General features: G+C 41.8%; 1 protein-coding gene across 3 annotated transcripts in view; it reads left to right on the top strand.

The window, feature by feature from the left end:
• Positions 1-23,335, top strand: part of CNTNAP2 (contactin associated protein 2) — a 624,497-nt gene that overhangs the window by 192,908 nt on the left and 408,254 nt on the right. For all 3 annotated transcript variants that reach the window (XM_072329823.1, XM_072329822.1, XM_072329821.1), the window contains exons 2-3: positions 544-654; positions 20,075-20,268. In XM_072329823.1, coding sequence (XP_072185924.1) covers positions 544-654; positions 20,075-20,268 — 305 coding nt within the window. The remainder of the gene's footprint in view (positions 1-543; positions 655-20,074; positions 20,269-23,335) is intronic.

The raw sequence follows: 23,335 nt of genomic DNA, 5'->3' as shown, positions 1-23,335 counted from the left end.
GGAGGAAACAGAATTAAGACAGCTGACTTAAACTTGCCAAAGGGACATTCCATATCACATGGTATAAAAGGGAAGGGATTTTGAAGGGAGTGGGAGCTCATCTTGCTCTCTTTTGCTGCTCAGAGGTCTAGCTGGACATCAGTCAGCTGGGGGGGTGGGGGAAGAGGGGAGATTGAGTAGTAAGCATTTATTTCTGCATTACTTGTTACAAACATTTTTATATATATAAAATATAATGTAATAACTATTTCCCATTTTCCTTTATCTATCTTAGTAAATAGTTATATCACAATCCATGAGTTCTATTTTATTATTATTATTATTTATTTTATTCTCTCCTCCATTCCACTAGGAACAACTATGTGGAACTGAGCCACCTGCCTGGTTAAACAAGTTTTTACTGAAATGATGGGATGTATCCACATGTGTTCTGCATGTACACAAGTGACACAACTGTGTTACTACCCAAATAAAAATAAAGGGTGCATTGTCCCTTAATGTGTATGAATTAGCATAAAGAAAATATTTTTTCCTGTGTTTCAGAAAAGTGTGATGAACCCCTGGTCTCAGCATTACCCCACTCCTCTTTCAGCAGTTCATCATCAATGACAAGCAGCTATGTGCCTGGGTATGCCAAGTTAAACAAGAGAGGAGGTAAGGAGCACTCTCAACCTTACAACACACATCTTTGAGAAAAAGCAAAGCATGATTTTTTTAATATGAAAATGCTTTTCTGTAAAGCATTAGTGCTACTGTTTGTTTCAACAAAATTTTAGCTGTCTTGTTTTTGTAAACTGAATGAATTTATTTTTCATTGCATGTTACAGTAATGACACTGCAGGAAGAAAAAAATGCTAAGCAAACATGTTGCTTGGGTCAAATTTGTAAAGATGACAAAGTCACATAGTAAAGTTGAGTAATTGACTTCAGCTGAAAGGGCATACCTATGTTCATAGGGCAAAGAAATATTTGCAAAGTCACAGTGTCTCACTCCAATTTATAGGAGGGGGAGGAGGTCCTTTGATATATGTATACCTGGTATGAGATTAAGAAATAATAGTTCAAATGTTGGTCCTACCAGTTAATTACAAATCTTAACCAATCAGGGAGATGAGGAAGGGGAGACCAGTGACTATTATGAATTAGGGTGATGGCAAAGGGAAAGCAGGCTACAGGAAAGGTAGGAAAGAAGCAAGAATTCCGTAAAGTGGGGATCACCACAGGATCCAGCAGTATCCCGTTGCACAGCATTTCAATGGTCCAAGGCAAAAGCACAGGGGGACAGCAGCAGCAGAGTGGTCAGCCTTATGCAGCAAACAGTGCACAAAACAAGTCCAGGAGGAAGAGGTCCAGGTCTGAGGTAGCAGACCCCTGGACAGTAAGTCAGAATGCTCACCTTGTGAGACTTTTGATGTCAGACACTTAACCCTTGTGGTTGTTGGTCCCTTTTTTATCCTCCTTCTTTGGCATTGTGGCATTCCTGGGTGCTTGGATCAGTCATGTGCAATACCCCCTTAGATGGCTACCTCTTCAACATAAGCCCACACAAAATACTGCTTCCCGGCCATTGAGCTGCAGCATACCTCTCTGTCCCTGTCCTGCAAATCTTCAGACAAAAGATCTTGCTAATTTTGACCAGAACTTGTCTGGACTTGTCCACCCGTGTCCCTCAGACAAACGATTTCTCAGCCTTTGACCGGGACATGTACATCAGTGTTCCTCAGCAAGCTTTGAGACAATGGTGCAAAAAGTAATTTCTTACACATGGTCTTTGGAGCAAAACTAAAAGAATTCTGGTTTGCTTCATTGATTTAACTTGTTTCCCACATTTGCAATGCCTTCTGTTGCTCAGCTTTTTCTAGTGCTACAGAAACTTCACATTTTTTGGCAGAGGCAAAGAGAGTATAAAAAGTGACTGTCACACACACTTCCATATATGTACCCCTTTCCTCGATTTCTGTTACAACAAAATGACTTAAACAGAAGCCAAACATAAACTTAGGGAAAATAGTTCCAGTCCTGGTCCTTTGCCGAATTAATGCAAAGCATGTGGTCTGTCAGTACCATTAGCAGCTACTTCAATGTTAGGTCTTTTACTTCTCAAAAAAGTTTCTATATGATCATTTTACTTTCCTTGTGCTAATACCAGTAAAATTACTACAATACTCATTACTGTATTTAACAAGGGAACTGTAACTTCACTGTGTTTATGCTTCTGCTTCTATAAATGATAGAAATAGCTCAGTTTTAATGTTGAATTATTTTCTTACATCATGAAATTACAGATATTGCTAATGAAATTAGTAATAAGATTTTTATTTATTTATTAATTTATTTTCTCCAAAGAGTCATTATCAGCGAATAGGTTCTCAAACTGAACATTCTATATAAACCACACTGTGCTCAAGTCATTAGAAGGAAAAAGTTCTAGCTTCCAACACTTACTGAAGAAATATACTTTTGAAAATTCTACTCTCCAACCCAATTTTAAATTTCTTTGCTATTTTCATGGCATTTTACTCTAGATTGGAGAAATACTTTAGTAGAATCGATAGTATATTTTGTTCTATTGATTGAGACCGCACAGTCATATCATTTTAATAAGAAGGTTGTAGTTTCTGCCATAAGTGTTGCAAATGGAAAGATACATACCAAAGAGCTTAAAATTTTCAAGAGTCCTTAGGAAGCTTCAGAAACAGAAGCATCCACAAAACTCCTCTTAATGCCTGTAATCACTTTCTATACAAATCCCATAACTAGCGATCTAGGCAAACAGTACTAAAATTTCATGGAATAGTAAACATGGATCTGAAAACTTTCGGACGTATATTTAAGGTATTTTGAGTTTTGTTTTAGTACATGAGGTTGTTTCTCATATTTTCAAAGCATTCTCATTTCATCTGTAAGTCTTCACTGATATAATGATTATTATATATACTTCATAGAGAGGAAGTCCAGAATTGACTAAATACAACTTGCTTAGAAAAGGCAATCTGTTCAGCTTCCAATCTTCTATATTGCCTCTTGTTCCTGCTCTAATCCTTATTTATCGTTAGTGTAAGCAAAGAGAGACTGATTTAATTAAATGAGTTTGATTAAAACAAGTAAACAGACAAAAGAATAGTTAGCATTTATTAGAGGAAGAAATTGACAATTTGATAAATAAAGAAGTGGTTACTTGCAGGTTTGTCAATTTCTTGTAAACTCATATTTAAAATGTATATAATTTTGAAGCCCTAGAGCCTATGATAGTGCATCCTTGATGTATGTAATTGTAACAGGTATGATTTTATCTCCACAATCAGAAAGTCAGAAGCCTGCGATTACAGTGTAGGTGTGCAAAGCCATTCCTTTTACCTATGACTCAAACATCCCAACTGTTCCATGGTGGCCTTCCCTATTCTACCTTCTGAATGTTTTGAATTATAGTAGCTGTGAAAAATGCTATCATTTTATTATTGTGGAAAGAAATAAAAAACAAGAAGGCCAAAGAAGCTGTAGACACTTCTGTCTTTTTCTTTTTGTAAGCAAAGGACAGTGGATTCTCTGTAATACTATTTCTTATGAACACATCACACTGGAATTATTGCAGGGTAAACTGTTTCCTGCTATCCCTGTTATGCTGACAGAAAAGGGAGAAAAAAACCTTTGAAATTTGAAGTCTTGCAAAACATAGGAGAAAACTAGAAAGATGTGGTGAATTGTACAGCGTAAGTAGGTTTAGTGAAGAAACAGAATTGTGAGTTTTGACTTGTTAGAGGCTTATAAACAAAATAAGTTTCAGAATATTATATAAAATTATAATATTTTTTATTTTGTACACGCTTAATAGAATTATTTTCTCAGTAACTATCTCATTTCCTATATCTATGCAAAATGAACTTAGATTTCTCAGTGTTAAAAGAGGCAATATAATATTTAGAGTAACTTTAAATATGTTACCTTTACAAAAAACATTACGTTTTCCTTTACAGAATGACTAACAGAAGTCATTTGCATTAATATATACCATTAAATTACTGATTGCACTATAGCACATTTGAATTGAAATCTAGTTAATAAATTAAACAGGTTTCTGTGTTCCTTTCATTTTTGTCCTACTTATTCTGCGAAACTATTCTGTACTGCTAACACCTTCTCAACTAAAATGGAAACAAAGGAGAGTTTTTAATTAACTCATTCTAGAGCTTATGAAAAAACTATCTAAAACTTGAATATGTGTAATGTCAAGGTCATAAGGTCTAACATCTCATGACCTGCCATTAGTAGAATCAGTGGACTATATCACATCATGAAGATTCTTAGCACAAGTTTGATATAATGCATTATCAGTCTTCCTTGATACCCAATGATACTCATGCTATTGTACCTTAAACTTCTCACTGGTACAGGAATTATTGCTGCCCGTCATCTAACTCATATCATTTTAATTTAGGGAAGAATTTCTACATTATTTTAATATAATGTAGTATTATGTAGTATAATTGGAAGCTCTGAAATTCAGCAGTCTCAGAATTTCAACAATAATTTCGGAAGACAGTGAAAGTATGAAGGTCATACTGAATCTTGAGATATATGGAAATTACCTTTTGCACATTGAAATACGGAAGACATTTGGCTTCTTGGGTTATCTTTCAAGTCCAGTATTAGTCAGAAATATGAAACTGCCAACAAAATTGATAATATAATGTGGGGGAAACTTCTATAAGACAGCTGATGTTCAAAAAGCAGGTTTTTTATTACTACTGTGTAACTCCTGTCAGTGCTTTCATCTTGCCTGTTAATTGTAGCTATGACCTTGACCGTTTATCTGAATTACTGACATTTCTGTAAAACAAACTTTAAAAAATATGGAAAAGTAGTCAACTGTGACTTTAAGAAATCCTCTATCAGTTTATATGAATTATTAAAAGCAGTTAAATGAATCATTAAAAGCATGTTTAGTTTACACTGAACATAGAATTCTTCATGTTGCACACATTATAAATGGAAGCATTTCTGTAATGATTTGTAAACACAACAGCTGTGTTCTATTCTTATTTAGTTTTAGGACACTGAGGGGGAAACACTTTCACATTTATTAGTAAAAGGACCTTTTGATAAATGTTCTATTTTTGTCTTTTTATAAACTCAGTCTCTACATGTTTTTGTTCCTTATCATAAATATATCAATAATTCAATATCATTTAAGAGTTGTTTTGGAACTAGAAATAATGTTTTAAGAAATGCATTTGTTCCCTAATGACTACTGTTTAATTATCAACCATTATTGTTGGATTCATATATTTTCTTGTATGTGTTCATCTGACTCATATCTAAGCATATAACCCATTGTGCTTATTCTTCACCTTCAAATTAATAACCTCAACTTCAAAATGTATATCCACCCTGCTTGCATTTGTAATGCAACTCAGTGAAGCTCCATGAATATCTCTTCTTTGAAAGACAGTTTTGATTGCCACTCATTTGACCTTAAAACTTTTATTCTGTACTTCAACATTCTGATCCTAATTAAACATTATTCTAAAATACTCACTTTTTTAAAATGTACTTTTATAAGTACAAATAAAAATGTTTGTTGTAGCTCACTCTTTTGGAACTACAAGTCCCTTCTGCACCTGAAGCAATATGTAGAATGAGAGGAAAAAAACATGCACTGCAAGAAGACACCAGAACCATGACTCTGAAGGGGAAGGAAAAGCATGTTACAAAAATGAATAATAATAATAATAATAATAATAATAATAATAATAATAATAATAATAATAATAATAATAATAATAATAATAATAATAATGTAGATGCAGAACAGGCTGGTTCACTGAAACAAAAAGGAAAAATTTAAAAGAAAAGCATCATCTTTTTCTATAAAAATACAATCAAAGTAAACTCTGTGGAAAGTTAAGATCAGATCATAGGGTAAAAATAAGGCAACATTGACTTCAGTCAATTTGCCATAACCTGATGAAAACAAAAGATGGACTTTTTTTTTTTTTTTTTTTTTTTTTTTTTCCAGTTCATAAATAATTTGTTAATTGAAGAGTTCAGGACACATGACCAATTTATTAGATACATGTGTTTCTAATTACACATGTTGGGGAGGGGAGGGGTGGGAAGGGGAAGGAAAAAAAGTAATAATAATGTGCACCGTCTTCAAATTTGCACAAAAAATCTTACTCCCCAACAAGTATTTGAAGAGGCAGCATTTCTAAGACCACCTGGAGCCATAAGCAAAATGGGAAGCTATCCAGGGCCACAGACAGCTAGAGTCAGCAAATCAGCCTGAGATATCTGAGCAGCTAGATTATTTCCAGCAAAAACCAATTTAGTTCATTAATAACTTCTGAAGCTAATGAACAACTGACTCTGACAGGAAAGCATCCATGTAGCCTTGCAGACAGCCAGGCTGGATGTGTTTATTACAGATATACTTTTTCCATATCCTCCAAAGACCATTACAGCAATAGCTGTTTATCCCCAAAATAACTAAATCCACTACCAGCTATCTTAAAAACCCAGAGTTGAACATAAAGAATTCTGAAACAGCACTGGGACATTAACCTGTAAATAGCTAATAAGTATGTTTGTGTTCTTATTGGCATAATCTCAAAGGCAGACCTAATTAGCTCTCTAATATGTATAACCTTGCACAGAATATGTATAACCTTGCTTGTACTGAAGCAAGAGCTAATGGCCACAAACACTGGATGATTAAGAAGTTTGTACTTTTACAGACTGTATAGTATAGGTCTTTCTTACTCTTTGCAATCAGTTGCTTCCAATTTCACATGCATGAAAATCATACCCATAAGATGTGATAAAAGTTATCATACTTTTTCTAAATGTTTGTATTTCTTTTATTGTGTACTTGTTTAAAAAGCATTAACATTCACAGAAATATCACCTGTACATGGCGATGATGTATATAGGTGGTAACACAAGAACAGTATTCCACATGGCAGACTTTTGCCCACATTAACAAGCTTTTCCCAGAAAGAGGTCAGTCCTTGCAAATCAGGTACTAAAATAAAGTTAATCAATTTTAAGACTGAAGACATAACCTCTGCTGCCTGACTTCAGTTCTTAGGCACTGGAGTTTTATCCTTTGGCATCTAACACACTTCATAATTGGTTTTAAAGGTAACATTACTCATTTTGGTGAGGTACGTTGCTCTGGAGCAGAAGCATTCCATGCCAAAGCAGGGAATTGCCTCAGTTGGTATGAAAGACAAAACTGTTTCTTTTTTGTCTCAAAGCTTGCTTCATGAGGCCTTTCTGGTAAAAAGACTCTGACAACTGCTCATTATCTAGGGGTTGAATTGCGGGTATCACCATGCCACAGTACCTCTGCTTATGATTGCAAAGATAAGCAGAAGCAGGACAAGCAGTCTTTTTCAGGGGTGCTGCTTGAAGGAGCTGACCACTGCAAAAGGCGATAATGCTTGTGCATGGCAACAGAGGCACCACTACCTGCTTGTTTATCTGTTGGGCCAGGAATGTCACACTGAACTGAGAGGAGAAAAAAATAAGAAGAAAACCCACAGAAATGAGGGATAAAAAGGCCCTTGCTAAATTAGGGACTTTGGAGACAAACTCCCAATGACACATTTGACAGAGAATTCCCTGAGGGGAAAACCTCTTCGGAAGAACCACCTGAGGCCTGCTTGCTCTGGAGCTTCCTGGTTTTCTCCCATCCCCAGCGGTGATCAGCCGAGTTCCTGAGACCAACGGGCCTATTGTGTACCTCGCTGGACCCATGGTGGTGACTATCTCTTTTGCTCTCTACAGAAACTTCTTGCTTATATTTTCTACCTTTCCTATTGCCTACCTTCTCTTCCCCATCTCCCTAAATGGCTAGGACTTTAATAAGCTAGTTGGACCAACATTTGAACCGTTGTTTCTTAATCTCATGCTGGGTATATATATATCAAAGAACCTTGCCTCCCTCCTATAAATTGGAGTGAGACAGTTGGTTGAGAGGTAGCCCTGTCATGGAGCAGCTGTGGGACACCACTGCCCTCTGCGTGGTAGTGGTGCTCTGAAGTGGTTGGGGTGGAGCCAGGAGCAGAGGTGGAATCACCCCCTGCTTTTGTAAAACCCACCACTAGGGAGCGCAGTGAACCAGACTGTCAAACACTGTGGCCGAGCAGTTTGCACAAGCAGTTTGTGCAGGACAAGTGAACATGGAAAGGCAAGGAAGGCATAGTATCTCTGTCCACTCAGGACAGATTTGTAGTTTCCCCATGATATCCAAGTGCTGCTCGAATTATTGAAGAATGGGAACCTGTAAGGGACAATGGACCCATTATTAAATCCTTGTTAGAAGTTGATGATATCCTGAATCAATTAGGACAAAATCTTTTGACAACAGAGGAAAAAGTAGTAGCAGCATCTGCCGTGGCATGGCTGCTGCTTCTCAGTATAAATACCTATCATTCCTTGAAAGAAGACTTAAAAGATGACAGTGAATTTTTAAAAGCTTGTATTAGACAGCTGGAAAATAAAATTACATCTTTTGAGGGGCAAGCTGCCCCACCATTAAATGGAATTTCCTCTTGACATGCGGAAATGAAACTCTATTACCATGGAGTAGTTATAAAGCAGGTATGTTTAATCAGCACTGCACACACATTGGATGCAGGGCAAATATTCCCACCTAGCCTGCATACCTGAGGGCAAGAAAGGCACATACTTAAAGAGCAAACTGCTTACATATGCATTAGATGTCCAAGAAATGTCTGGGTCTATCAGTCCCCAAAATGTTTGACCCCCTCGCCTCAAGTCTCAGCTCTTTTACATGTGCATATCTCTCACTGGTCTTTCCGATGATGTTATGTTTGTAGACTTGGGATAAGACGGAGGATGCTTGGCTGGCTCCGGTTGGCCATCTCATTGACCACAACTCTGTTTACCAGTCCACTGCTTCTTCATTAATTTGTGGTTTTACTGTTTGAGCTTGCTATCTTGCATTCCAGAGATAGGATAGCTAACAATGTTATTTGGAAAAACAGGAGACCCACTGTCTACACTAATTGTCTGAGTCTGTAGAAAAGCATCTGTTATCTGCAGAAAGAGCCTGGACTACCAGGGTCAAATCTGCAGCTGCCACTTCAACACCTCATGAAGGCACGTAACTTACTGTCCTTAATTGACCCTTTGAAATTAAGACCCATATCACTAGAAGGGGAAAAAGACTTAGATCAGCAGGATCCTAGTTGAACCCAAGAAAGCCAAGCAAACTAAAAGTCAACTGGAGGATCCTCAGATCCTCTAAAATAAGGCCAGTAATAACTCAAAAGATAAAGAAAGTTCAAGACAGGCTAGCAGGGTTGGCACCTGAAGAGTAGCCACCTACATTATACATAATGGTGCACCCATACACAATCACTGAACTCGTAGATTTGTTACAATTTAAGCAAAGACCATGAGGGAGCATATCGGCTTGGCTGTTGAGATTATGGGACATGAGGGCAGAAAGTATGGTAATTAATGGGCCCAAGATCTCTAAACTGGCATCCATTACCACACATCTGACTCTTAGACAAAGGCTATATGCTGCTGTAATACATAAAGACAAAAGCCATTCTATAATTCAATGGATAATGGTGGCGTGTAGACTCACATAGCCTAACAAAAGGGATGTTCTGATAAATACAGGTCTATGGACCTCAGTGGAGGAACTTCAAAATTATATTAGAGAATTAGGAACGAAGGAGGCAATATATGATGATGCCTTTGAGAGTCCAGACTTGGTTAAGTTTTCAGTGGGGATGAGAGACTTCATATTACAACAAGCTCCTCCCCACCAGTATGGGAAGCTGGTGTCCATGCTGAACACCTTAGTCACTTCAGAGGCTATTATCCAGCGGGCTACCCAAGTGCTAGCTGATCTAAGGGACACAGCACCTTCAGACCAGGTGCAATATCCAAGCATTGGAAGGAATAGAGGTTCTCCCCATAACTAAAACCAGGAGAACCACCCCACAGACTCCTCAACTGGGATCCATATGAATGTCCCGAAAAAAAAAGTTTAATGACTTAATCTGGGATGGGGTTCAATTGGCAAAAATCGATCACCAGCCAGATCATGTCCTCCTCCAGCTATGGAGGCAGTTGAGGGACAATCAAAAATTTCAAAATCACCCCACAAAGCCTGGGGTGAGAACTATTGACAAACTACCAACAGCAACATGGAACTTGAAAGGCGTCCTATTTCCCAGGAAAAGGAAAAAACCTCCTCAGGTGACCTGGGCCAATGTGCCTGAACCATCTGAGGAAAAAGAAGTGACAATTGAACAGTTACTTGCGTGGCAGGGCATGTCAGTCCTCCTGTAATAACTAGGGCCAAAAGGCAGGATGGGAGGCCCTATGTTGAACTAAAAATTTTTGATCCTGGAAAGAACATACAAAGGGTATGGTGTTGGTTGACACAGGTGTGGAAGCATCAATTATTTATGGAGATCTGACTAAATTTAGTGGAGAAAGAGTGATGATTAGTTGCTTTGGGGGACAGACAATTCCAGTTACCTAGACATGGTTGAAACTGGGGGTTGGACATCTCCTTCCCTGGGAGTGTAAATTGTCTATTGCCCCAGTCCCAGAGTACATCTTTGGCAAAGACATTTTAGGGGATCTGGCTTTCCAGACAACTGTAGGACAGTTCAGACTTCAACAGAGGTGTGTTAGTGTCCAGGTGGTGCAGGCAATATGGAGAGGCCATGTGAAGCATGAGCCTATTCACCTTCTGGAACCAGGCTGGATTACTAAAGTAAGACAGTACAGACTCCCATGCAGGCAAGATGAGATATCAGGGACTGTGCAGGAATTAGGAAAAGCTGGGATTATAAAACCTGCACATAGTCCATATAATTCACCCATACAACCAGTGTGAAAGTCAGATGGCTCTTGGAGAATGACAGTGGATTATAGAGAATTAAATAAGGTCACGCTGCCTGTTCATGCAGCCGTACCCAATAGTGCCTCATTAATGGACACACTGACTAGGGAGATAAAAAACTACCATTGTGTCCTAGACTTGGCAAATGCAATCTTCAGTATTCCAATTGCTGAAGAATTGCAAAGCCAGTTTGCATTTACGTGGAGAGGCATGCAGTGGACCTTTCAAGTCCTGCCACAGATGAAGTACATTCACCAACATATTGCCATAATGTACTGACGTGATCTTCCTATGACAGGGGTGGCCCAAGCACAATGGGTCGTCTGTCTCAGCCAGAGGAGTAGTCTGTCTTCATTATCACTGAAAGAAAAACTCTAGAAATCTTAGGCCCAGTGATGTATTGCAGTGATGTATCAAAAGAAACACTGGTTACCTCACCACAAAAGAATACCATTCAGGAGAGGAACTATCCCATTCCTGAAGATGCCTGGTACACAGATGGGTCCAGCAATGGTGTCCCAAGCTAGTGGAGAGCAATAACATACCATCCCTTGACTGAAACAATCTGGTTTGAAGAGGGGGATGGTCAGTGTAGCCAATAGACAGAACTGCAAGCCATGTGGATGGTTATAACCAAGGAACCTGGTGATGGTATCCTAAACATCTGCACAGATATCTCTCTAACATGAGACCGAGCAACATCCCATCTTGCTAGAGGACACAATCCTTTCCAGTGATGGCAGACTGAATATGTTGGGCCCCTCCGTCTGTCTGAGGGAGTGAGATATGCCCTGACCTGTGTCAACACTGCAAGTGGGTTAATGCAGGCCTATCCAGTGCTGAGAGTAAACCATGCATATGCCATCAAGGCACTTACCAAGTTGATGGCTGCCTATGGGACACCTCAAATCACTGAGAGTGTCCAAGACACTTATTTTACCAGTGCAATAATAAAATGTTGGGCAGAAGAAAACAACATTGAATGGAGATTCCACCTGCCATATAGTCTGACAGGGCCAGGCTTTATTGAACACTATAAAGGTGTTCTTAAGGCTGCCCTGAAGTCAGACGCTCAGTCTCTGCAGGGGTGGACAAAATGATTCTATGAAACCCTGCAGGACCTGAATTAAAGGCTTAGAAATGGCAGACCCAATGCCCTGAAAATGCTACAGATGACATGAGCCACCCTGCTTAGGATCCAAACTATGGGCACTGCTAATCAGGTTACACTCCAAATTGGCAATAAAAATAACCTTCTGCTCTGTGCTCCTGAGAATCTAGAACCAGGTACCCATAGAATAAAATAGCCTTGGAAGGTGCAGGTAGAACCAAAGTGGTGTGGCCTACTTGCACCTTGGGGGAGATTATTGGAGGTCGGAGGATCAGTAGTGCCTCTAGTAATTGGTACATGGCCTAGTGACATTGGGGGCAACACTCCAGTCTTCATTGCTAAGAGGTCCCCTATCATGTCGCTATGGCAGATCAAGACTTCCCCTCTGGTGCCTGTTGTAGTTACGTAGCCGCAGATATCTGACCAAAGGGTGTGGTACAGGCAGCCAGGGCATACCCCAGTGCAAGCTGTAGTGTTAATCCAGGATAGGAATACAGCCTGTATCTTGCCCTGGAGGGCAGACCTTCCCCTCCTGGTACCCCTGAAACATCTGTGCTATTCTCCCTGAGTTTTTTGAGTCTGTAGGATCACTGGAAGTAGCAAAATGCTATTGAAGCATTCCAGTGTCACTGTGAGGTCAAGCACGACACCTGGTGATGGCCCATGTGGGACTGATGGAACATTAGGCGCTACACCAAACAACTGCGTTCCTCCTGTAACACCACTGAGCACTGGCCCACGAGAGAACATGAACTTTAGTCAGAAACTGATCATCAGTTGTCTTCAGAGAATCACAGAATCACAGAATCATAGGGGTTGGAAGAGACCTTCAGAGATCATCAAGTCCAATCCAAGCCAGGTACCCTACACCAGGTCACACAGCTCAGTGTGCAGGCAGGTCTAGAATCTCTCCAGAGAAGGAGACCCCACAACCCTCCTGGGCAGCCTGTTACAGTGCTCCGTCACCCTCACTGTAAAGAAGTTCTTGCACACATTCGTGCGAAACTTCCTATGCCTCAGGGTAAGCGGTCACACCCACACCTCAAGACTTCCTCCACAAGAAAGGATAGAAGGGTAGTTGTCATAGGTGACTCCCTTCTGCGAGGAACAGAAGGCCCTATATGCCGGCCCGACCCTACCCACAGAGAAGTGTGCTGCCTTCTCTGGGGCGCGAGTCAGGGACATTGCTGGGAGACTTAGTGTGCCCTCAGTGGTGCAGTGGTATAAGCTGCTGCCTGCGGCACTGGAGGGCCCGGGTTCGAATCCCCCCCCTGTGGCGCAGGGGTAGAAGTGCCGCTTCGCTACACAGGGGGCTCGAAACCCGGGAGTTGGACTCGATGATCTCTAAGGTCCCTTCCAACTTGCACGATACTATGATACTATGATACTTCCCAGACTGATCCATCCTTCTGACTACTATCCCCTGCTGATAGTTCAGGCTGGCAGTGAGGAAGTCGGTAGGAAAAACCTGAAGGTCATTAAAGATGACTTCAGGAGACTGGGGAGGGTAGTTGAAGGTACAGGTGTGCAAGTGGTTATTGCATCTGTACCTTCAGTGACGGATACTGAGTTGGGCCTAAAAAGCCACCTCTTAAACAAATGGCTAAGGAGTTGGTGCAGACATAGGAGTTTTCGTTTTTTTGATCATGGGAGAATTTACTCGGCTCCTGGCATGACGGCTGCAGACAGAAGCGGCCTATCTCCAAGGGGTAGGAGGGTTCTAGCCAAGGAACTGTCAGGACTTATTGACAGGTGTTTAAACTAGGTAGGAAGGGGGAAGGGGACAAAATGAGGGCCGCTGGGTCTGAGGCGGCAGTTCAAGGCTTAAAGCAGAGCTTGTTGGGTGCTGACAAAGGGGTTCAAAGGCATGGAGAGGGGTGGGGAGATGCTCCTTCTCTCAAGTGCCTGTATACTAATGCGCGAAGCATGGGAAATAAACAGGAAGAATTGGAGTTTTGTGTACGGTCGCGTGGCTATGATCTCATTGCGATCATGGAGACGCGGTGGGACAGCTCGCATGACTGGAATGTTGTCATGGAGGGCTATGTCCTTTTTAGGAAAGATCGGCTAGCAAGGCGGGGTGGTGGAGTTGCTCTTTATGTGAGAGAGCAGCTAGAATGTATTGAACTCCACCTGGGGGAGAGTGATGTAGCAGTCGAGAGCTTGTGGGTGAGAATCAAGGGCCAGGCTGGTAAGGGGGACACTGTAGTGGGTGTGTACTACAGGCCTCCTGATCAGGAGGAGGAGGTTGATGAGGCTACTGGAAGTAGCATCACGCTCCCGGGTGCTGGTACTTTTGGGGTATTTCAATTATCCAGATATTTGCTGGACGATCAACATGGCCAAGCATGCGCGGTCCAGACAATTCTTGCAGTGTGTTGAAGATAACTTTCTGATGCAGATGGTCGAGGTACTGACGCGGGGTGGGGTACTGCTGGACCTTATTCTCACCAACAAGGAAGGACTTGTTAAGGAAGTAAAAGTTGGAGGTAGCTTGGGTTGTAGCGACCATGAGATGGTGGAGTTTGAGATCCTGAGTGGAGGAAGCAAAACAAAAAGTAGGATTGTGTCATGGTTTTGTGCTGTCAATATTCTACATCATGACATCATGTGCGGTATGAATCATTAACTGAGGGTACAAATAGTGGTAAACTGTTTTAAGCCTACAGCACCCGGTACTCCCAGGAAGTCTCCCATCCAAGTACTAACAAGGCCCGACCCTGCTGAGCTTCCGAGACCAGACAAGACCGGGCGTCACCAGGCTGAAACAGTTTACCACTATTTGTACCCTCAGTTAATGATTCATACCGCACATGGTGTCATGATGTAGAATATTGACAGCACAAAACCATGACAGATTGCTACACTGGACTTCAGGAGAGCCAACTTTGATCTCCTCCGGGACCTACTTGGGGCTATCCCGTGGGCCAGGGTGCTAGAAGGCAAGGGGGCCTGTGAGAGCTGGCTAGCATTCAAACGGCTCCTCTTCCAGGCTCAGGACCAGTGCGTCCCTGTAACTAAGAAGTCGGGAAAAGGTGCCAGGAGACCTGCGTGGATGAGTAAGGAACTCATGTGCAAACTCCGCAGAAAGAAGAAAGTACACGATATGTGGAAAAAGGGTCTGGCCACTTGGGAACAATAGAAGAATGTAGTCAGGGACTGCCGAGATGCGACCAGGAAGGCTAAAGCCCACCTGGAGCTGAATCTAGCTAAGGAGATAAAGGATAATAAAAAGGGGTTTTTTAAGTACATTAACAGCAAAAGGAAGGCTAGGGAGAATGTGGGCCCCATACTAAGTGAGGGGGGTGTTCTGGTAACGGGGGATGCTGAGAAGGCGGAAATACTGAATGCCTTCTTTGCCTCTGTCTTTAGTGAAAGGGCTCTCCCCCAGGAATCCCAGACCCTGGTGGTTGATGAGAGAATCTGGGGAATGGGAGATTTCCCTTTAGTCAGGGAAGAGGTGGTTCGTGAGTGCTTAGGAAACATTAATGTCCATAAATCCATGGGACCTGATGGGGTGCACCCGCGGGTGCTGAGAGAGCTGGCAGAGGTTATTGCTAAGCCGCTCTCTGTAATTTTTCAGAGGTCTTGGAGAACTGGGGAGGTGCCTGGAGACTGGAGGATGGCCAATGTCACCTCGGTCTTCAAAAAGGGCAAGAAGGATGACCCAGGTAATTATAGGCCAGTCAGCCTCACCTCTGTCCCAGGGAAGGTGATGGAACAGCTTGTGCTGGATGCCATCTCCAGGCAACTGGGAGTAAAGGAGGTTATCAGGAGTACTCAGCATGGGTTCACCAAGGGGAGGTTGTGCTCGACCAACCTGGTGGCCTTTTATGAAGATGTCACTAGCTGGGTGGACAGGGGGAGAGCGGTAGATGTAGTCTACCTTGATTTCAGTAAGGCTTTCGATACGGTCCCCCATGACATCCTTATAGCAAAGCTGAGGAAGTATGGGATAGATGAGTGGACGGTGAAGTGGATCAAGAATAGGCTGACTGGCAGAGTGCAGAGGGTTGTCGTTGGCGGTGCGGTGTCTGGCTGGAGGCCTGTGACTAGCGGCATCCCCCAGGGGTCTGTACTGGGTCCAGTCTTGTTCAACATCTTCATCAGCAACCTTGATGAGGGGATAGTGACCACCCTCAGCAAGTCTGATGATGATATGAAGTTGGGAGGATCGGCTGACACGCCTGAAGGCTGTGCTGCCATTCAGCGAGACCTGGACAGGCTGGAGAGCTGGGCAGTAAGAAACCGGATGAGGTTTAACAAAAGCAAGTGTAGAGTCTTGCACCTAGGTAGAAATAATTGCATGTACCAGTACAGGCTGGGGGATGACCTGCTGGAGAGGAGCTCTGCTGAGAGGGACCTGGGCGTCCTGGTGGACGACAGGTTGGCCATGAGCCAGCAGTGTGCCCTTGTAGCCAAAAAGGCCAATGGCATACTGGGGTGCATTAAAAAGAGCGTAGCCAGCAGGTTGAGGGCGATGATCCTCCCCCTCTATTCTGCCCTGGTGAGGCCTCATCTGGAATACTGTGTCCAGTTCTGGGCTCCCCAGTACAAAAAAGACAGGGATCTCTTGGAAAGAGTCCAGTGGAGGGCCACACAGATGGTGAAGGGCCTGGAGCATCTCCCCTATGAGGAGAGACTTAGGGAACTGGGTCTGTTTAGCCTTGAGAAAAGAAGGCTGAGAGGGGACTTGATCCAGGTTTATAAATACCTGAAGAGTGGGATCCATAGTGGCGAGGCTGGTCTGTTTTCAGTAGTGCATGGGGACAGGACTAGGGGAAACTTCAGCATAGAAAGTTCCGCACAAATGTATGCAAGAACTTCTTTACAGTGAGGGTGACGGAGCACTGGAACAGGCTGCCCAGGGAGGTGGTGGAGTCTCCTTCTCTGGAGATATTCAAGACCCGCCTGGACTCCTACCTGTGCAACGTGGTGTAGGGAGCCTGCTTTGGCAGGGGGGTTGGGCTCGATGATCTCTAGATGTCCCTTCCAACCCCTACAGTTCTGTGATTCTGTGATTCTATGCTCCAGTTTCTGTCTGTTTCCCATTGTTCTGTCTCCACACTGCTGAAAAGAGTCTGGCCTCAGCACTTTGCCCCCCACATCTCAGATATTTATAGACCTGGATCAGGTCCCCTCTCAGTCTTCTTTTCTTGAAGCTAAATAGACCCAGTTCACTTAGCCATTCTTCACCATCTTTGTGGCCATCCACTGGACTCTTTCCAAGAGAACCCTGTCTTTTTTATACTGGGGAGTCCAGAACTGGACACATTACTCCAAATGAGGCCTTACCAGGGCCGAGTAGAGGGGCAGGATTACTTCCCTGGACCTGCTGGCCATACTTTTTTTAATGTACCCCAGAATGCCATTGGCCTTTATGACCACAGGGGCACACTACTGGCTCATGGCCAACCTGTCATCCATCCAGGTCCCTCTCAGCAGAACTCCTCTCCAGCAGGTCATCCCCCAACCTGTACTGGTACATGCAATTATTCCTCCCTAGGTGCAAGACTCTGCACTTACTTTTGTTAAACCTCATCCAGTTTCTCACTGCCTAGCTCTCCAGCCTGTCCAGGTCTCGCTGAATGGCAGCACAGCCTTCAGGCGTGTCAGCCAATCCTCCCAACTTCATATCATCAGCAAACTTGCTGAGGGTGGTTACTATCCCCTCATCAAGGTCGTTGATGAAGATGTTGAACAAGACCAGACCAAGCACTGACTCCTGGGGAACACCGCTAGTTACAGGTATCCAACAGGACTCTGCACCATCAATGATGACCCTCTGTGCTCTGCCAGTCAGCCAGTTCTCAACCCACCTCACTGTCCACTCATCTATCCCACACTTCCTCAGCTTTGTTATAAGGATGTTGTTATGAGTTACCTAGATCTACCCGTGCCCATGACAGGGGCAGCCACCCCGTAGGGTCCCCAGCCAAAAAGGGAAGGGAAAAGGGGAATGGGAAAAGAGAACAGTGGTGGCAATCTAAGGAGGAAAACTTATTTTACTAAATATGATATCAGAATACAAGATAACACAATATAATACAATATGATTGAGGCTAATACACCGAACAAAATAGAGAGAGAATCTCCAAAAACTGAGAGGCCTACTGTGAACTCTAGGCAACACGGCTGGAATTCTTCCCACTCTCTGAGAGTCCAAGAGAGAGAGCTCCAGCCTGGGAGTGAGATTTTATATATGTCCTCCTCCCGTGACTTATCTCTGACTGCGAAGTCCTCTAGGATACGTAGTTTTCTTCTGAGAGATGAGTATTACACGGAACTGTAGTATGAACTTTTTAATGATCCATACTGCACATGATGTTATGATGTGGAATATTGACAGCAATATTACAAAACCATGGCAGATGTCATGGGAGACAGTATCAAATGTCATGCTGAAACCAAGGTAGACTATATTGACCTCCCTCCCCCATCCACCCAGCCAGTGGCAATGTCATAGAATGCTACCAGGTTGGTTGAGCATGAACTCCCCTTGGTGAACCCATGCTGACTACTCCTGATAACTTCCTTTTCTTCCAATTGTCTGGACATGGCATCCAGCACAAGCTGTTCCATCACCTTTCCAGGGACAGAGGTCAGGCTGACTGGCCTGTAATTACCTGGATCTTCCTTCTTGTAGTTTTTGAAGACTGGAGTGACACTGGCTATCCTCCAGTCTTCAGGCACCTCCCCCATTCTCCAAGACCTCTCAGAGATGATAGAGAGCAGTTCAGCAATCACCTCCGCCAGCTCCCTTGGCTCCCGTGGATGCACCCCATCAGGTCCCATGGATTTATGAACATTGGTGCTGCCTAGGCACTCGTGGACCACGTCTTCCCTGACTAAAGCATCCCCAGATGCTCTCACTAGCCTCCGGGGTCTGGGATTCCTGAGGGAGAGCTTTTCCACTGAAGACAGAAGCAAAGAAGGCATTCAGTATCTCCACATTCTCAGCATCCCCCATTACCAGAACACTCCCCTCACTTACTTGGGGACCTACATTCTCCCTAGTCTTCCTTTCACTGTTAACATACTTTTAAAAGCCCTTTTTATTATCCTTTATCACTTTTGCCAGATTCAATTCCAGGTGGGCTTTAGCCTTCCTTATCGCATCCCTGCAGGCCCTGACAACATTTCTATACACTTCCGAGATGGTCAAACTCTTTTTCCACATTTCATGGACCTTCTTCTTCCCTTTAAATCTGCACATGTGCTCCTTGCTTATTCATGCAGGTCTCCTGCCACCCTTTCCCAATTTCTTGCACACAGGGACGCACTGATCCTGAGCTTGGAAGAAGAGCTGCTGAAATGCTGACCAGCTCTCATAGACCCCCTTACCTTCTAACACCCTAGCCCATGGGATATCTATAGTTCTGATCTTCCCATCATATTTATATGTCTATTCACAAGAGTCAATGGAATTACAATTAGTTTAATTTGTAGACTCTGGAAGAACAATCAATTTTCTTTGTGATATCTTTTAGTGTTCTCTGTGACAGCTCGTACTCCCAGCAGACTGAGACCAAATACCAAATTGCCAACAACTGCTAGTTATTTCACTTTGTACTCTGTTGCAAAGTGTGAAGATATCTTCCTTTTTATCTGTATTATCTCATGTGAAATGCTGTTGCAAGTGCTTATGAGATTCACAGAGTATTACTGGTTTGTATGAATTGACTGTAAGAAAGGATTTCATGGCAAATTAGTCAGTCTCTGAACAGCTATTACGGGGCAAAAACTAATGAAGTGAAATTAAGACAGCATACAGACACTGAGTCACCAGCAAGAAGTCCATTATATCATTATAACTACTTCATAAAACATTTAAGTCAACAGAGTTAATGCATTTGAATATATTCTAAAGATGAGTTTTTGTTGTTGTTGTTGTTGTTGTTGTTGTTGTTGTTTTTAAAAAGCAATCATATTTATTTTGTATGCTTTTTTTTGTGTGTTATACATCTCACGATTGGTCTGCCTTCCAGCAATCAACATCTTCACAATATGTTCCCTTCAAAGTAAGTGTCAGAGGTCTACATCTCTCTTCTGTTTCAAACCAACAGGTGCAGGAGGATGGTCTCCATCAGACAGTAATCATTATCAGTGGCTGCAGGTGGATTTTGGTAATAGGAAGCAGATCAGTGCTATCGCAACTCAAGGCAGGTATAGCAGTTCTGACTGGGTTACCCAGTACCGGATGCTCTGTAGTGATACAGGGAGAAATTGGAAGCCTTACCATCAGGATGGAAATATCTGGGTAAGTCACTGATGTGCAATGAAACTCTGTGCTGTGATGATGTTGATTGATTGCATTTCTAGGATTTATATAGTTTTATAGTTCATTAGTTTTGTATTTGTGAGGACACAGAACAATACTTTTCTCAAAATGTAGTAATTCAAGTTGTAGTTGTAGCCAAGAGTCCTGCCTAGGACTCAGCAATGTCTTATTTGGGGTTATAGTAGCTATTAAAGATTCATAGCAATGCTTCCTGGTGAACTGCATTCCGCAGTGGGTCTTTCACATTTTGCTTCTTTGTTTGCCTCTGTTTCAGTTTATGTAGGATAAAAGTGAGACACAGAAATAGTTCTGAAAACTCTGCTGTAAGATTTTTTTTGAGAGGTAGCTTGTTCTTTGTGAGTATGCTAGGGAAGAAGGTATTCCTAATATATGTGGTGTTTTCCATATTGAAGCTACAGGAATCTATATGCTATAGTAATTTTGGAGAGCAGCATATAATTTGGTCCTGTTTTATATTTTCACAGATAAGCCTCTAATTTGCTTCTTTCTCAAAACAGTTGCCTTCTATTTTGCTGACAAAAAAGATAGCATTATTTGATGTCTGTTCTCAAAGTAGTTCAAGTAGATGGATTGTCTTTTCATAAAGTATACTTTGAGAACAAAATACTATATTCTAAAACCCAACTGAATTAACTATGTTTCATTGGAGGAGTACTGTCAAATCAGACAAGCTTTAATTTTGTTATTCTTTAGGATTGTTTTAGTCAGATCTTATTTTACTATGGTCTATTAAAAATGAACATTAAAAATGCAGTGTGAGGTCAATGGTTTTGTTTGTGTAACAGAAACTTTCCTTATATTGTGTATACGCAGACTTTTAGTAGAGAATTGAAACTCATTGGAGAAGCATTCTCTTTGAGGCACACTGGATTCTGAAAATGAAAATGTGGGGATGAGTGGAAGCAGGAGTGAAGAGGAAAACATAGGGTACTGTTTTAGATTCTTTAGGAATGGGCTGTATGGATCTGGTTCATCGGGGGAGGAAATTAAGCTTGTACTTAAACTTGATGAATCTAAAAAGTTTTGCTTTCAAGGGCTCCTATGTATGTAAAATACCTGTAGGCTTTAGTGTTTGTATTATCTTAGAAAAGTCTTCTTAAAGAACTACTATTGAAATCATGAATTTCTCTCAAGGGAATGGGACTATGAAGCTGACTGTCTGAGAGATACATAAAGCAGGACAGTGAGGCTGAGGAATGGTCTGTTCTTAATACCTGGAAGGGAAGATCTTTCAGTAATATGTGGCTTGGTGATTTTTGTCCGAGCTGTGACTGTTTCTGAAACAGATAACATTTCAGAGGACTTTCTATAGAGATTTCTTCTTATATTGTATCTTCTTACAGGAAAGCTGTCAGTATTTCTGTAAGAAAATATTTCATTTATTTCTTTTATTAGCAATTAGAAATGTTCAGTGAATTCAGGGAATATTATTGGCATTCTACAGAACTTCATTATAACATATGGCAGCATGTGATGAGTTGTGCCGAAATCTGTATTTTGTGTTTGTATTTGCTTGGTGAGCTAATTGATGGAATACAGCTGCTGTGAGTGTCCTGCATCTTTAGAATAGGGTAAAAATTGCAAGTTATCCCAGATCATCACAAAAAAAAAAACCCAAAAAACCAAAAAAAACCCCAACAACCCACAAACAAACCACAAACAAAAAAGCCCCACATCACTAGAGTATTGACTTTAACTTTCCTAAATGGAATTTTATTTTTATAAAGTGATATTTGCACCTCTGTTTAATCTTGAATGTATTGTACTTATTAACTGTTAACAAGTTGCAAAGACAGGGAAGGTGCCTGAGCATGAGGAAAGGTTTCTGGACTATTGTAGTAGCGTTACAAGGAGACAGACCTCCCTTGTGTGGAAATGGAGCAGTGAGGAATTTTGTTTTTCTTTTTTTATGTTGTACAAAATGGCTCTGTAAGGCAGACTCCATGAGACAAGCGTAGCCAGCACAGGAAGTTTAAACTCATAAATTCATATTCTTCATGGGTGTGTAGTGACTGCAGTAATCCAGAAAATATAGAATATGCTTAGAAATAGTACTTTATCATTCCCTTTGAATTTGCTTTTTTCAATTTTTGTCTGTGAGAGTAAGGTATAAATCAAAGGCTATTTTCTGAGTTCCATACCTGAGCATAGTTGTTTCCAGACAAAAGTAAAGGAGAAAACAAAGGAGGAAAAAAAATGAAAACAGAAATGTGAATTTCAGCAGTTCTTAATACTGAAGTAGGTACGATAATGAATAACACAGTAAATAGTAAAAATGTAAGAAATACAAGCAAGGGTTCTTTACAGAAAGCAAGAGGTAGTCATTTCTGTGGATTCTATTGGTGTGAGTGAGGAGGATTCTCTGTCTTTCTCAAGCCCTTTGTTTGAAGAGTCAACAATGCAAAAAAAAGTCTTGGATTCCTAGGTAACAGCTCATGTTAGTATGTGCAGCATATGTATTCCCTCTCAGATGGTCAGTCTCCTCTGAGACCTGAGTCCAGAAGGTTGCTTGGACCCCATCAGAACTGTTTTTTCTTTCTGGTTACCTTCATTGCCCCTGGCAATCATGCATAGGTGTAGATGGGACTGGCAAGACATGAAATGACTGTGGGCTTTTGTGTGAGCCTTGAGACAAAGTGCCAAATGACTCTAAAACAGAGTCATACATAGTCTCTCACAGCAAGCTTTGAGACAGTGTATGGTGGAAATAATACAAGCATAGTGTTGTACGGTTCAAATAATACAAGTATAATGTACAGTTGGAATAGATAGCCAAAGGGTATCTAAGGAAAAGGACTTGACTTGTGGAATCAAACTCCATAACCACAAAGTAGTTATAAAGCAGGTATGTTTAATGAGTGATGCGCGTACACCCTGGTGCAAGGGGGATAGCTTCACCTCGCTTGCTCACCATTAGGAGAAAGTGTGCAACAGATATAGGCTGAATTAATGTGTGCCCTGGTGGTGCAGTGGTAGAAGTGCCGCTTGCAACACCGGAGGCCTGGGTTTGAATCCCCCCTGTGGC

Source organism: Excalfactoria chinensis, chromosome 2 (genome assembly GCF_039878825.1).
Source record: "Excalfactoria chinensis isolate bCotChi1 chromosome 2, bCotChi1.hap2, whole genome shotgun sequence".
Lineage (NCBI taxonomy): Eukaryota > Metazoa > Chordata > Aves > Galliformes > Phasianidae > Excalfactoria > Excalfactoria chinensis.
Note: the sequence above shows the minus strand (reverse complement) of the source record. Positions and strands in the feature narration are given on the sequence as shown.